This window comes from Struthio camelus, chromosome 1, assembly GCF_040807025.1.
Source record: "Struthio camelus isolate bStrCam1 chromosome 1, bStrCam1.hap1, whole genome shotgun sequence".
Classification (NCBI taxonomy): domain Eukaryota; kingdom Metazoa; phylum Chordata; class Aves; order Struthioniformes; family Struthionidae; genus Struthio; species Struthio camelus.
This window is the reverse complement of record NC_090942.1, coordinates 131,037,010-131,050,038: the sequence shown is the minus strand read 5'-3', so window position 1 is coordinate 131,050,038 and position 13,029 is coordinate 131,037,010. Positions and strand designations below refer to the sequence as shown.

Below are 13,029 nucleotides of genomic sequence, written 5' to 3'. Positions count from 1 at the left end.
GATAATTCTCAGCATCCCTGAGAGCACATTATTACAACCACATTATATAATTTAAAAGTACTATCCTAAGCTGGCATTTAGTCCAAGCTGCAGCAAGAGATCTCATTCCAATACAAAGAGTTAAAGATACTGAGTTTCACTTTTAAATTACAGAACATGATTCAGATCACTCCATTAAAGGTTATGATAGACAATTAAAAGGGGTAGAGAAAAATCTTTCCAGTAAAGTTCTGTCTTCTACAAGACAGGATAAGTGTTTTTTTTTAATTCATTCTACTAAAAAATTGTAGTTTTGCAGTGATGATCGTGAATACTGTACAGAATTAATAAGCAAATATGAGAGAAGACAAATGTTCTTTGCAAGAAAGAACTCAGTCAATTCCACTTCTAACAACAGAAGGCTGTCGATGGTGTCGACTTAAATTACCGCAACACTCTGCATTCATTTCAGACACAGAGAAGTTGGGACACATTTTACAGTGCATTTTTAAAACAAGCTTTTCTTCAAATATCTCAAAATAATACTCATATTCAGTGTACTTCCCATTGCTTCCTTATCGGAAACCTAAGTTAGACATGAAACTAGAATTAAAATACTTGAAATAGAATTAAAGGATTTGGAATAAATTTTCTAATAGCAGTCTTTACAAAATGACTATTTCTCTGAGAATTTCCAGGTTGATGGATGCTAGAAAATTGGTGTTAGCATTCAGCTGTGATTTTCTTTCCAAAGAAAGAGGCTCATTCGTCACCCTTCTCTCAGACCACAGTCAAAGAAAGCCCGGCGTTTAGTTGCACTATGTAAAGTTATTGGAAGAGCTGTCACTGCAAAGGTGAGAGAAGTGAAATGGTGTCACAGCAGCACCTCTGCCCTGTCCTTGGGAGCCCTACGAGAGCACAGGGGAAAGAGACACTGCGTTCTGATCTGTCACTGTTTATTTCTTATCGTTTGGGCTTCTTCTATTTTGCTTTTCCAATGTCTCTTCTTGCTTTTATGCCTCCTCTCTCTCTCACTCCTTGTAGCAACAAAGAAGAATTAGCTAGCCTCTTCTTTTTCGCAACTGTCACTGGTTCATTTACTCAAAGAGATATTTAAGCAAGGTGAGAAACAAGAAAACCACTTCATTCAAATGCTGCTGGTTGTGAAAACTGTGGAAAACAAGGTTCTAAAGCAATGACAGCACCGGTTTAAGAACTGAAACTTTCATATTACTTATCTGCAGAAAGAATTAGGATAGTAATCTCCTGTTTATCTTGCTATGACAGAAGAGATTGGTTCCAACTGACTTTTGATTAGATTTTAGAAAACATTTTTATAGGTGACCTAACAGTAAAACAACCTTAGGCTTCATTAAATAAAATAAAGAGAACTCCACAAGGAAATATTAACTGAAAATTGAAAGATGCCCTTAAAAGACTGAACTCATACAACACGTGAAATTCAGATGTAAACTTGTAAGTTATTAATTTGGTTCCAGAAACTGATCACATGCTCTCTCACCTGAAATGATCTTTCCGTTAGGAGACAGATATTCTGAATTTCTGAATGCTTTATATAATCTATAACAAGATAATCTCTCCTACTGGAAAAACAAACCTTACTATATTAATTTCATACTAAAAACTAAGAGTATTGGCATTTTATCCATGTTGCAGATAGCAACTGTATTGAAGTGCTCTGCCTAAATCACTTACCTTATAGAAATAAATACATATTTTGTATAGTTATTTTCATTATTCTCTCTTGTTCACCACGTAGTCTTATTGGTACAAAAAGATCTTGCTGTTGTCTCTCTTGCTGTTTATCATTTGATCATTTTATCTTTTTCCCAGTACGGGTAAAGTCCAGGCCCAATCAATTCAATAGTAAAATGACCATGAATTTCAACATAATTTTTGTGTGTGTCACTAATGAAATTACTGAAATGACTTAGGTAAGCCTGTTTTTTTTTTTTTTTGCATCCTGATTTGAACTAAACAGTATGAGTCAAGTTTTTTCTCTTTATAGGGAAACCATTTTATCACACTGGAACTTTTGTATAAACTGTTGTAGACAGTAAACTGTGTTGTAAAATGGTAACTGGAAGCTTTAGGGTTTTTTCCTAAAAATACTGTGCAACCTAATGACTTTAGGTTCTGCAGAGGTAATCTAGAAACAAATGTCCCCAGACCTCCCTACTGTTATCATTTAAGTGAAACAAATTTTCCTGAAAAACAAATGCAATTTATTTTAATATGCAAAAATTATATATAGTCTCTAGGATTAAACATTAAGGGCTTGTTTTTTGGAGAGTATCTTTAGCTCCTGAGGAGAGCAGTGGGATTTGGTGGTTAATCATCGTTTTAAAATGAGGTCGTAAAATCTCTAACTCTTCGTTATGTTACTCACTTCACAACTAAAGTTACTACTGACAGGTTTCAAACTGAAATTCTTAGCAGAGATGAAGCAGAAGCTAAGCCTTTCTTAACAGGGAAATAAGAAGCTAAATCACCTTAGCGGTACTTGAGCCTAGGAAACTGAAATTTCCCCCACCGAATTATTTTGCCACATATATGTGAAGACACTGCATGGGAAGGGAGACAGAGAGGACACCATGAACTCCAAAAACTTTTTACAGTTTTGCTGTTTTTTCCCATTCAGTGTCAGTTCAGGCAGCTTTGTGCACCTTTATTTGTTATTGCATTGTGTTTATTCTGTTATTTGAATAAATTACCTTTTTCTCTAAGGGTGCCACACTTTCCTGCTTGAAAATAATGTCTCAAATTGGCATTAAACAGAACATGCAGTGGGTGAGGTGATATAACAAATTTTTTAAGCTGATTATGTTTAGTGAAGAGTAGTTATACTTCATCTTTTTAAGTTTCTGCTTTCAGCTACATACCATATTACCAAAATCAGTGACAGAATATTCCCTTTTGCATACATATATATACGCACATACACATTTGTCAAATGATTGTTGGATATTGACTGCTGTGTTTCTGAGAAATAATCATGTTTTTATTAAAATCTACCATGCCAGAGAGAATCAATTCTTATGTTTTTATGGTTGCTTTACCCTTTTGACAGGTCTGCCTAAGAAAAACTGGGGAAAAGTAAAATATGGGGGGCATCATCATTCTAATTTCGCACTTTGATATCAGAATTACAGTAGCTCTGCCAAAGGTGGCAAATGCACTTCTGTCATCGAGCCACATATTTAAAGGTCTTCTTCAACGCAGCATTTTACTATGTTTATTCAATGAATCATAAGGAATTGCAAGGTATATAGTACAACCAAATCCTTAGGACTTTATAATTACAACTTTCAATTGTTAAGTCTGTTGTTGTACACATCATCAATTATCAATGGAAAATGTAGAAATTTCCTATTTCTTTGCTTTAAAAAGAGATTCCTTTGGGAATTTTTATTGCATCATGGTTTTATTCAGCTGGTTGTTAACATGAAAAATCTCTGTGAATGTTACTGTTGCTGGTGTATGCATGTATTTAAGTGAATACTTTAGATTTTCATTTTTCTTTTGTATCTGTAAGTCTTGTACAAACAATTAATAAATCCTCACAACATCCCTGTGAGGTAGGTATTTATGCTGCATTAAAAAAAAAAGAAAGGTGTCAAGACAAATACATTTTGTTTCAGTGCCTCGGCAAAGCCAGAACTAGGACAGTAACAAAGCAAATGTACTTCTCCTCACTCTGATTTGAGCCATGAAAATATACTGTCTCTTACCAGTTTCAACAGCTCCTGAACCACCACACTCATTATCAACAGAAAAATATATTTTCATGAGAAATGAGAACTTTAATGTAAATTATTCTGTAACTACACTGTACACATGTAAATTTAATTGAATAACGTCCTCATTCCACAGATAAATTGCAACATGTAGCCCTCCTGCATACGCTAAGGAGATTTTAAAATTCAAATATTATAAGAATAAAAATATAAAAACAAATTTTAACAATAATAATACAAGTAATGGTTACATAACAAAAAAGTCAATGACCATATATATTTCATTGACCATTTCAAAAGTACATCTGCTGATATATTTACTTCTACATATTTTAAAGTAAAATACACTAACACATATTTTTATTGATTTGCTCGTAAAATTTTATAATGGAGATACTGGTTCTGTGTCTTAGAAGATGGGAGGGCATAAAGGACACAATGACAGTAGAATATTTGTATATAAATAACATGTTTGTTCTTATTTCTTACTTGATTACCTCAGGAACAAATAAATTCATTATAAAAAAAAGACTCCTATATAAGACAAAATGAAGCCTGCTCTAGCTCCTTGCCAACATAAATGATTTGCAACAGATTACATCCATCAAAGTTAATACAAACCATAGTAATCTGAGAAGACTAATCATATGGAACAAGATTTAATAACATACCAACCACAGTTAATGTTTCTCTGATTGTTTCCATTAACTGCAAAGCTATCCCAAGTATTATATTTATATAGATATTACATAATTCAATAGTAGAAAAGTTCAAAATAAAAACAGGTTAATACATTCAGTACATTTAAAAAGGACTGCATTGACTAAAAGGGTATTGCTTATTATTTGAGCATTATTTTTCTTGTTTAAAACATGGTCCACCATGTATTGAGGAGAAAGCACACTTTCTACATTTAAATTTTCATTGTCCTGTCAGTATGGCTGCTCTGTAACCTAGGTACATTAAAAAAAAAAAAATGTTGAAACTCTCTTTAACACTAGCATTTTTAAGATTCCAGAAGACCACATAATGCAACAACTTCTTTGATAGTAAACAGGAGTCAACCTTCTCGTTAAAAAAACCAAACGGCCAGAAGACAATGAACGCAGAAAATGGAATGGTAAGGAAAAACTGCTGTGTGAGTGCAAAAGCAACTTTGGTAATCTTCCAAATGGGTAATTTGCCCAATACCCGTTTTGATCTCAAACCTGGAACAGGGACCGTTTGTTTTCCCTTTCATTTATCCAGTTATTGTAGCATGAATAAACAAGCAAGAGTAATTATTTTATGCATAATTAAACCCTTCAAAATCATCAAAATAAAAAGTTGGTTTATAAAATGATGTTTCCATCCTGTCAAATAAAAAACTATAGTTTCTTGCAAAAACTCCTTTGAGGTTTGAAGCTTTGAAGAACAGGCCATGTACACATAGTGTAAGAAGAAATTTTGTAATCTCTTCCTAAAGTCAGTATTATATGTGTTATGGGTAAATAAAAAACAATTAAAATTGGCATGGGATGGGTAGTTTGAAAATAATACTTTTTGCTGATTCACACATGTTTATTTAACAAAATAAATATATGCATGGCAAACCGACATGATTAAACTGGAAAACGTCATGGAAAAATAATGAGGCAACAGAAAAAAACCAAGAGTTTTTCATTGCTGAGTTTTCTGCAGTTAGCTGATTTAAGGGCAATTTTAAGACCAAATGGAAAAGCAGAGAACTATTGTATTAGAACATAGCTATTCCCCCACTGGCAGACAACAGGCTTTTTCTTATTAATAGCTGAAGAGTTGACACTGCCCCTGAAGCTCTCATTGTTAGTAGGATGCTGTTAGTAGTAGCAGTTGCAAACATATGGGTTTGCTGGTAACAACTCACAATTTGTGCATAGTTGAGTCTTCGAAACTGAGCAAATTTGCTCTCAAAATCTCGCCAGCGCCTGCTGAGTTGTATCAGGGTTGGCTCCACTGCTTTTGCAGCCCCATCCTTAGACAAGCGTTCAGCTTGCCTGTGCACCGCATTCACATCTTCCTTCTTCTTCTCCAATTCTCCATCAATCTCCTAGTGAGCAAAACCAATACAGGGCCCAGGACAGTTAGCTAACTAGATCCATCAACTTAGAACTAGCAAAATACTTCTGTCAGAACTTCCATTTCCATTTTATTGTTACAATTAAAATGTACAGTTATTTCATGTCTTATTTTACAGTTAGACAAAACAAACATAAGTTAAACTGAAGAACCGTCTTGTAGATTGACTGCAGAGGTGTTAACAACCAGTATACATTGAAAACCAGTTAGCAAAGGCCAACAGTTTCCACTTCCTGATCCTTGCTAGTGCACTTTGATGGGCAATTGGAGAAATTCTTTTATCTGTAAGGGCCAGTATATTCAGAATAAATAGTGTTTGGATAGTTTACAAAAATATTACTTGACTAAATATATAACTTAACTCCTTTTTTACTCTGTGGGAAACTCAACAGAGAATGAAGCAAAGAAAGACGATGCAAAATAAAGTAGGAAAACCTTTGACAGTATGTAAATAAATCTACAGATTTTGACAGTGACATATGAGCATGTTCTGATGAAAATGAATGTGCTAACATGAGAAAGAGGTCATCCATATATCGGTAAGTCATTTGTTCATCTGGAACAAAGATACACAAAATCAATTACAATGTTTACTAGAAAACATTTGATGCTTTTTAATACATTGCACACTTTCCATATTATTAACATAAAATTGTATTTAGTGTGTTTCAAATCATGTATATAGCATTCTGTATAGCACATGAATACAAGATATAGCACAACAAAGAAATGTCCATTTGAACAAGCATTGTCAGGGGGGTTGTTTGTTTGTTTGTGGGTTTTTTTTATATGTAGCAGAATATTTTTGTTGCAGTTGTTGTCTTTTAAATTAATAAAATAACGCTCAAAAAAAAAATCTGCCATTGCCATCCCCAAACAACATTACCTTTAGCTTCTGCTCATCTTTGGGGTCTGGTAGACTGGCTAACTTTTTCTCAATGTCATCCAGCCATGTCATGAGATCATCAGCCTGTCTCTTGTACTGATACCACTGATGAGAAATCTCTAAAGCCTTTTTTCTTCTTTGAGACCTCAAGTCCTGTTCACAGTGCAGACATTATTAGAATATGAATTAAAGACTTATAAAATATGGATTGGCATGCGTGCACACTGAATGGAAAAAATGAAAAATGCATAACTTTTTAAAAATTAAATGTTGATATTCAAATCATATATATAAGTATGTAATACAGCATATTGTCTTCAATTTAACATAGACTATTTTTTCTATTGAAGGAGATTCTCTAATTCAGTTTTATTCACATGCTGAATAAACCACTGAGGTAGTCACCAATATTCAGAGAAACGAAGACTATTACACACACGTCAACATTTTATATAAAACACTTCTGCTCAGAAATACTTACTGGACAGATGGAAACACAGCCTACTTATATCTAGCAATAAGCGGGCTTCCTGTGCTTTGTTGTCTCCTGTGGAATTCTAGCCTGCATGCAAACTCTGTAGCTATCCAAAGGAAAATCATTTCAATTCAGAAATACATGTAAGGATAAGATTTTTTTTTAAATTAAAGAAAACGTACATAGTAAATGTCTTGTGTTTATGACTCAGCTGCTTTATGAAAGTGTTAAAACTTCTCTTTAACAGGGAATTCAATAATGTTATTTTATTTCCTACGAGCGTTATAAAAAATATTCTATGTGAATTTGCTTTAACCACCTAACTTTACTTATGCAGAATTCAGAAAATATTTTCACTATTATAACTTATTAACAAGTAACTTAAAACATTGCTGATACATATTATGTAAAAATATTCAGATGAACTTCATTAGACTGGTCTTGAATTTTATTTGACAAGATTGAATGCCTTAACTGAGTCACTCAAAAGAAAATAAATGACTCCATTCCATAAACACAGCCAGTAAGGGATCTGGTCAAAAGCAGAGTTCTGAAAACAAGTCTCCTGTTTCACCTAAGTAAAAATTATAGATTACTTGCATTTAATTTGGAGCAGTTAAAGAAAAATCTAATAAATGTCCAGTTTCTTTTAAATGGTATCTTCTATCTATTCTTTTACTGAATTCACAAAGGTCAGTAAAAATTAGAATGAAATTCACACAGAAAGGAAATATTGTTACTTGAAAATCAGTAATAATAAAATGTAACCATGCCATATTTCCAGAGGCATAAAAAAATGAATGACATTTTTCAAGAGAAAGAAAATTCTTCCCCTCCAAAATACTAACAATTGTGATTCAGTGAGATAATTTCCTATACTAGCCAGCTCCAGGTAGGTAACCAAGGTGACAGTCCAACTATGATTCTTTCTTTCCTCACTTATATTATTTTTCCTGGGAAGAAGACACGCTCAGTTAAGTCTACCAGTTTATCCAAATGCACCTCACTGTGGATGTTTACATGTACCGTACCAGGCAGCTATACCTCCAGCAGTGTGATAACACTGAATTTTGATATATGCCTTGATTTTCAGTCTCTTAGCTGCTACGTCTATTGGTACCCTATCACAGTTTTAAAGAGCCTGGAATCAACATTCCCACTAAAATAGCATGGCACATAAATCTTTTAATTCATTAAAGGATAAACATTAACATGTCCAGTATAATGAGTATGTTCTACAACTGAAGATATAAATTTGTGAGAAATGATTGTAAGTAAGGTCTTCAGTGTTGGAGAAACATGCACACTGGGTTAAAAAAAGTAATTATTAACAGAGAGATCTCCGTAGTCCAACTGGCAGTCACCTGGTTGTAAAACTAGGGCCAAAACAGTATTTGTTAACCCGAAAATTTAACATATCTTTCCCAAGGCATCAAGAGACATGTATAAGAAAATATATGCTTAGAGCTGAATCGTTTAAAATGACTAGGCACTAAATAGTAATGAGGCTTCACTTAACTTAATAGAACATTGCCCTGAATAAAAAAGAAAAAGGTTTAGTAGCATTGGCTTATAACTTTAGCTCCTATACCTTGAGAGCATTATGTTTAGTCTGCAACAGCTGCTGTTTTATCTTTATTTCCTCCCGTTTTCTCTCATCTGCGATTCTCTTTTGAAGAGTGTCTCCCCTTTGCAGCAACTCTTTTACTGTGCTCTCATCGTCTTCACTCTGATTTAAAAAAATAACATGTATAATGTGCATTTAAATCTATTTATTACCTAAATACTAAGAAATATAGAAATAAAAAGCCTACATTTTCCCTGCGAAGGGAATCACCTAACATCCACTTACAGTTCTGTATTGAAGGCACAATAGCTTTTACTTACTCCCTGCAACACATGCAGAGATTTGAATTGTACAAGTAAAATAGCACTTGAAAACCTACAGATGCTTGAGATTAGATTTTATGCAGCATCCAGGATAACAGGACAAAAACAACAAAGGCAAAAAGTTAAAATACATTTTACGTTACAACAACAACAAATGATATACATCCAAAATACTCTAAATAATTGTCAGTAGTCACCGAAATTACTGCTATGCTAGAAGGCCATGTGATTCCTAAACATGTCATGTAATAGTATCACCCCAATGTCAAAGAGCTATGCTGGTAAGGGAAAAAATAACACTTAGCATTTTTTATATAGCCAGTGAATCTACGCCGTCACATTTCAGAGCATATCCCTTGAACGATCCTAAACATTTTACATAAAGAAAGGGAACAAAATATGCTCCTCTAATGGAAACTATCTGGACAAACTCGATTCACTGGGAACTTACAACTGCAATAAATACTGCCCTAAATAGCTAGCATTTTTTCTGTGGAGAAAAACAGGGAAGAAAAAAATGTCATGCAGATTCCTTTCATCAATGACATAAAATAGGTATCTTTGAGGAATTCTTTAAATGGAAAAGCATACAGATTCTTTATATTGCTTGTAAAGAAATATGTATTTGATCTTGCTGATAACTCACAAAGACACAGATCTAAAGAGATAGATCACAGATCACTGTTATCGGGCAATCAAGAAATGGAAGTACTCTGAAAATCACTTTGGGAGAAAATATACCACAATGGCAACAGTAGCAAAGCACAGCAATATTTTGCTCCTCTCTCTTAAAATTTGCACAAATATGTTTTACTACTTACAAAGAGTAAACATTTGCCGTTGATTCATGATCAATATGTAAGTAATAAAACCTACAATTGCCCCAAACTATTCCCAATAAATAGTACGGTCAGATCTGTTAAGAACTAATTGTCACGTGTGGCATTTTATATCAGTGATCATTAGCTAGCATTTGTCTATAGTGAAGGTCTTTTCTTGCCTTATTACCCAAATAGATGCATCATTCTGGGTTTTTTTGGTCTTTCTACTGCTACAGAAATTTTAATATCCATTCCCTATTCTGTAAAACTGCTGCTACCTGGGGATAACATTCCTGCTTTGCCCAGTGTTAATTTTATATAGGTCAAAAAATATTTTTCTTATAAAACCAACTGCAAACATATCACTAAAATATTTAGCTGATCCAAACCTGGGACCTTTGAATTGATAATATATTAGCACTCTAAAAATTTGTGCAATTCATCTCTAAAGATCCAAATGCAGATGTTGAAGCTTCTAATTTTCACCCAGGTTTTATTCATCTCCCTGCCTACTTCACTCAGATTTCCATTTCAACTAATTTACCATATCTTTATTGAAGTCTTCCTCTTTCAGATTCACTCCCTGCTGAATTTCAGCCTCCAATGGTTCAAGCAATTTTTGCATATCGAAGTCAAATTGCTCCAATTCCTTCAAAGGAATGAAGGGCTAAAATGGGAGACAGACAGAGATCACTTATTTAAATCACATACTTAATAGTTGTATTAGAAACATAAACCAAAAGAGACATCTATGCTACCTCCTACTGCAAAAATTATGGTAGACTTCTGTGATATAGAAAAATACCTACACCATACAACGCAAAGTATACAAAGATACAAATAAATATAGGTATTTAAGAATCCTGCCGAATTTTCATATCAGAAGATATTACAATTCCATAATGAGTGAAGATTTTAAAAAAATCTGATATTCTTACATTTGTGTGTTAAAAGAGGTTCAGATAAATGATGCTACTTAATAGTTTGTCTAAGAAGTTAGATGTTGACACTACTTGGCTAAATCTAGTTTGTCAGAAATTACTCACATAGCAACAAGCACTCCATTCAGATGAATAACCACCTACTACTACTTATTGAGAACAATGCCATGATAATTTTTTCAGTGTTTTGAAATCATTGCTTTGTCACAAAGAATAACAAAAGTGCCAAGTGAATTATATAATCTCTAGCTCAAAACAAAAGACAGATAATCTTTGTATAAGATATTCCCCTAACAATATTTTGTAACACATTATAATCAAACCAAAACAACCTCACTAAAAGAGCTGTGATTCACAAAAGTTTCAAGAAAAAGAGGAATGACCAAAAAAAAATCTCAACCTACACAAATAGACAATATTATGTACAATATTAATTACAGTGCTTCATCTTGTTACATTGCCTTCAGTTTTAAGCTCTAAAACAAGGGCTACTTATTAACAACAATATACCATCTTTTCCTTTACTTTCCTTTATCTACCCGATATTTGAGTGGCATGTGTATAGTTTAATATACAATTTATTAGGTGTATTATGAAACATTAACAGTAAAAGCTTTCTTCCTCCACAGGTGTAAATGCAAAATTAAGAAACAAATTCTTGATGATTCTTGCATAAAATTTAGTTTTAAAAGGCAATTTTTGCTTTATAATGTTCTAGGAACTTTTGGATACAAGACATAAAACTCTTGCTAGTTAAAGCCATAAATTCTCTTTTATTTTCTTATTTATTAAAAAACAAAAGTTGGCAATGAAGATTATAACAAATAAAATTAATTAGAGGAAAGAAGATAGACTGGACATCAGCTGAAGTCAGAAGATCTGTAATCTATGCTCAGCTGTCTACAGATGAGCTGGAAGACTTTGGGTAAAAACACCTTAACTGTATCTGGTTGATCATTTTAATGTCAAGGATTTTGCACACTTCAGGACATTAGTAGAAATATAATATATACAATATTTATAGGGTTCTCAAATTTTCATCAAGAAGTTCAGAATTATGCTCAGAGAACACTTCAACTATGGTAGAAATAATAGCAAACTACTCAGTAATTTCTTCTCAAACGCTCTGAAGGATGTCTTCAAAAGTACTTAAATCTCACTAGAAGACATATAAGAAGAATAACAACACTTCAGCCCATTGACATTGAGCTGAAATCGTGACAAAAGGAAATAAGAGTCTCTTCCATTCTACAAGTGGACAAAATATGGAACCTAGCAATTTAGTCATTTATCTGAATTAATACAGTAAGTCAGCAGTACAGCCAAGAACATAGACGAGTTTTTGTCTCTGTCTTACGCAACACCTATTACTATACAGTACCTTTGTCAATCAAATCCTGGCTGTCTATTCCCCACTGTCATGTCCTCTAAATACCAAACTACAGTTAAAATTCTGTGCTCTAGTTCTTCCCCCCATCTTGCTAGGTGCATAGTATACAAAGCTCAGTGAGCACACTGCCATTCCACTTCATCTTGAATGTAGACTCTTATGATCCTTCTTGGAAGAAAACTGGAAAGAGAACACCAGGAGGAAAACTAATATGCTTGCAGGCTGCACATTCAGAATAAACTTGTTCCTGATGAGCATCTTTTTCTTCTTCTTTGAGTGAGCCCACATATATATTCTAACAGTGTACAACACAAACAGTTAGTTAAAACCCATGATAAACCATCTACAGATAGTCCCACTGTTCACCAAGACAAACAATAATTTCTCACCGCCCTAAAGGCTGCATCAGCGCTGGATGCTTAGAGAATTTTGTAATGCACGGTAAAACTGAGAAGGAATTCCAGACTGCCATAAAACAAACGTTCAGAATAGAAACATTACACAGCACAGTTGTTTGGGCTTTGTGCCAAAATGTTCTCTGTCTACGCTTTGTACTTTTGTAAAAGGTAAACGAGGCGAGGAATGCTGGAACTGCTGAAATCCTGCTGATAGCCTAACAGGAAAAAGGTACCATAGCGCAGTCTAGGAACCCTTCACTAATTCCTGAACCAAAATGAAAGATTTTCTTGAAGGAAAGTTAAATTGTCATCTACAGATCACAAGAGAAAGAGACCTGCAGTCGTCTTCTCTGTAATATGGCTCAAATGATCAGTCAAGGTGACAAAACGGAGA

General features: G+C 33.7%; 1 protein-coding gene across 10 annotated transcripts in view; it reads right to left on the bottom strand.

Moving 5' to 3' along the window:
* DMD (dystrophin) overlaps positions 1-13,029 on the bottom strand; it is a 1,217,172-nt gene that overhangs the window by 694,967 nt on the left and 509,176 nt on the right. For 9 of the 10 annotated variants that reach the window (XM_068917030.1, XM_068917051.1, XM_068917057.1 and 6 more), the window contains 4 exons: positions 10,451-10,573; positions 8,787-8,924; positions 6,721-6,873; positions 5,623-5,805 (listed from right to left, as the gene is read on the bottom strand). In XM_068917030.1, coding sequence (XP_068773131.1) covers positions 5,623-5,805; positions 6,721-6,873; positions 8,787-8,924; positions 10,451-10,573 — 597 coding nt within the window. The remainder of the gene's footprint in view (positions 1-5,622; positions 5,806-6,720; positions 6,874-8,786; positions 8,925-10,450; positions 10,574-13,029) is intronic. The other variant, XM_068917058.1, reaches the window with a different exon arrangement.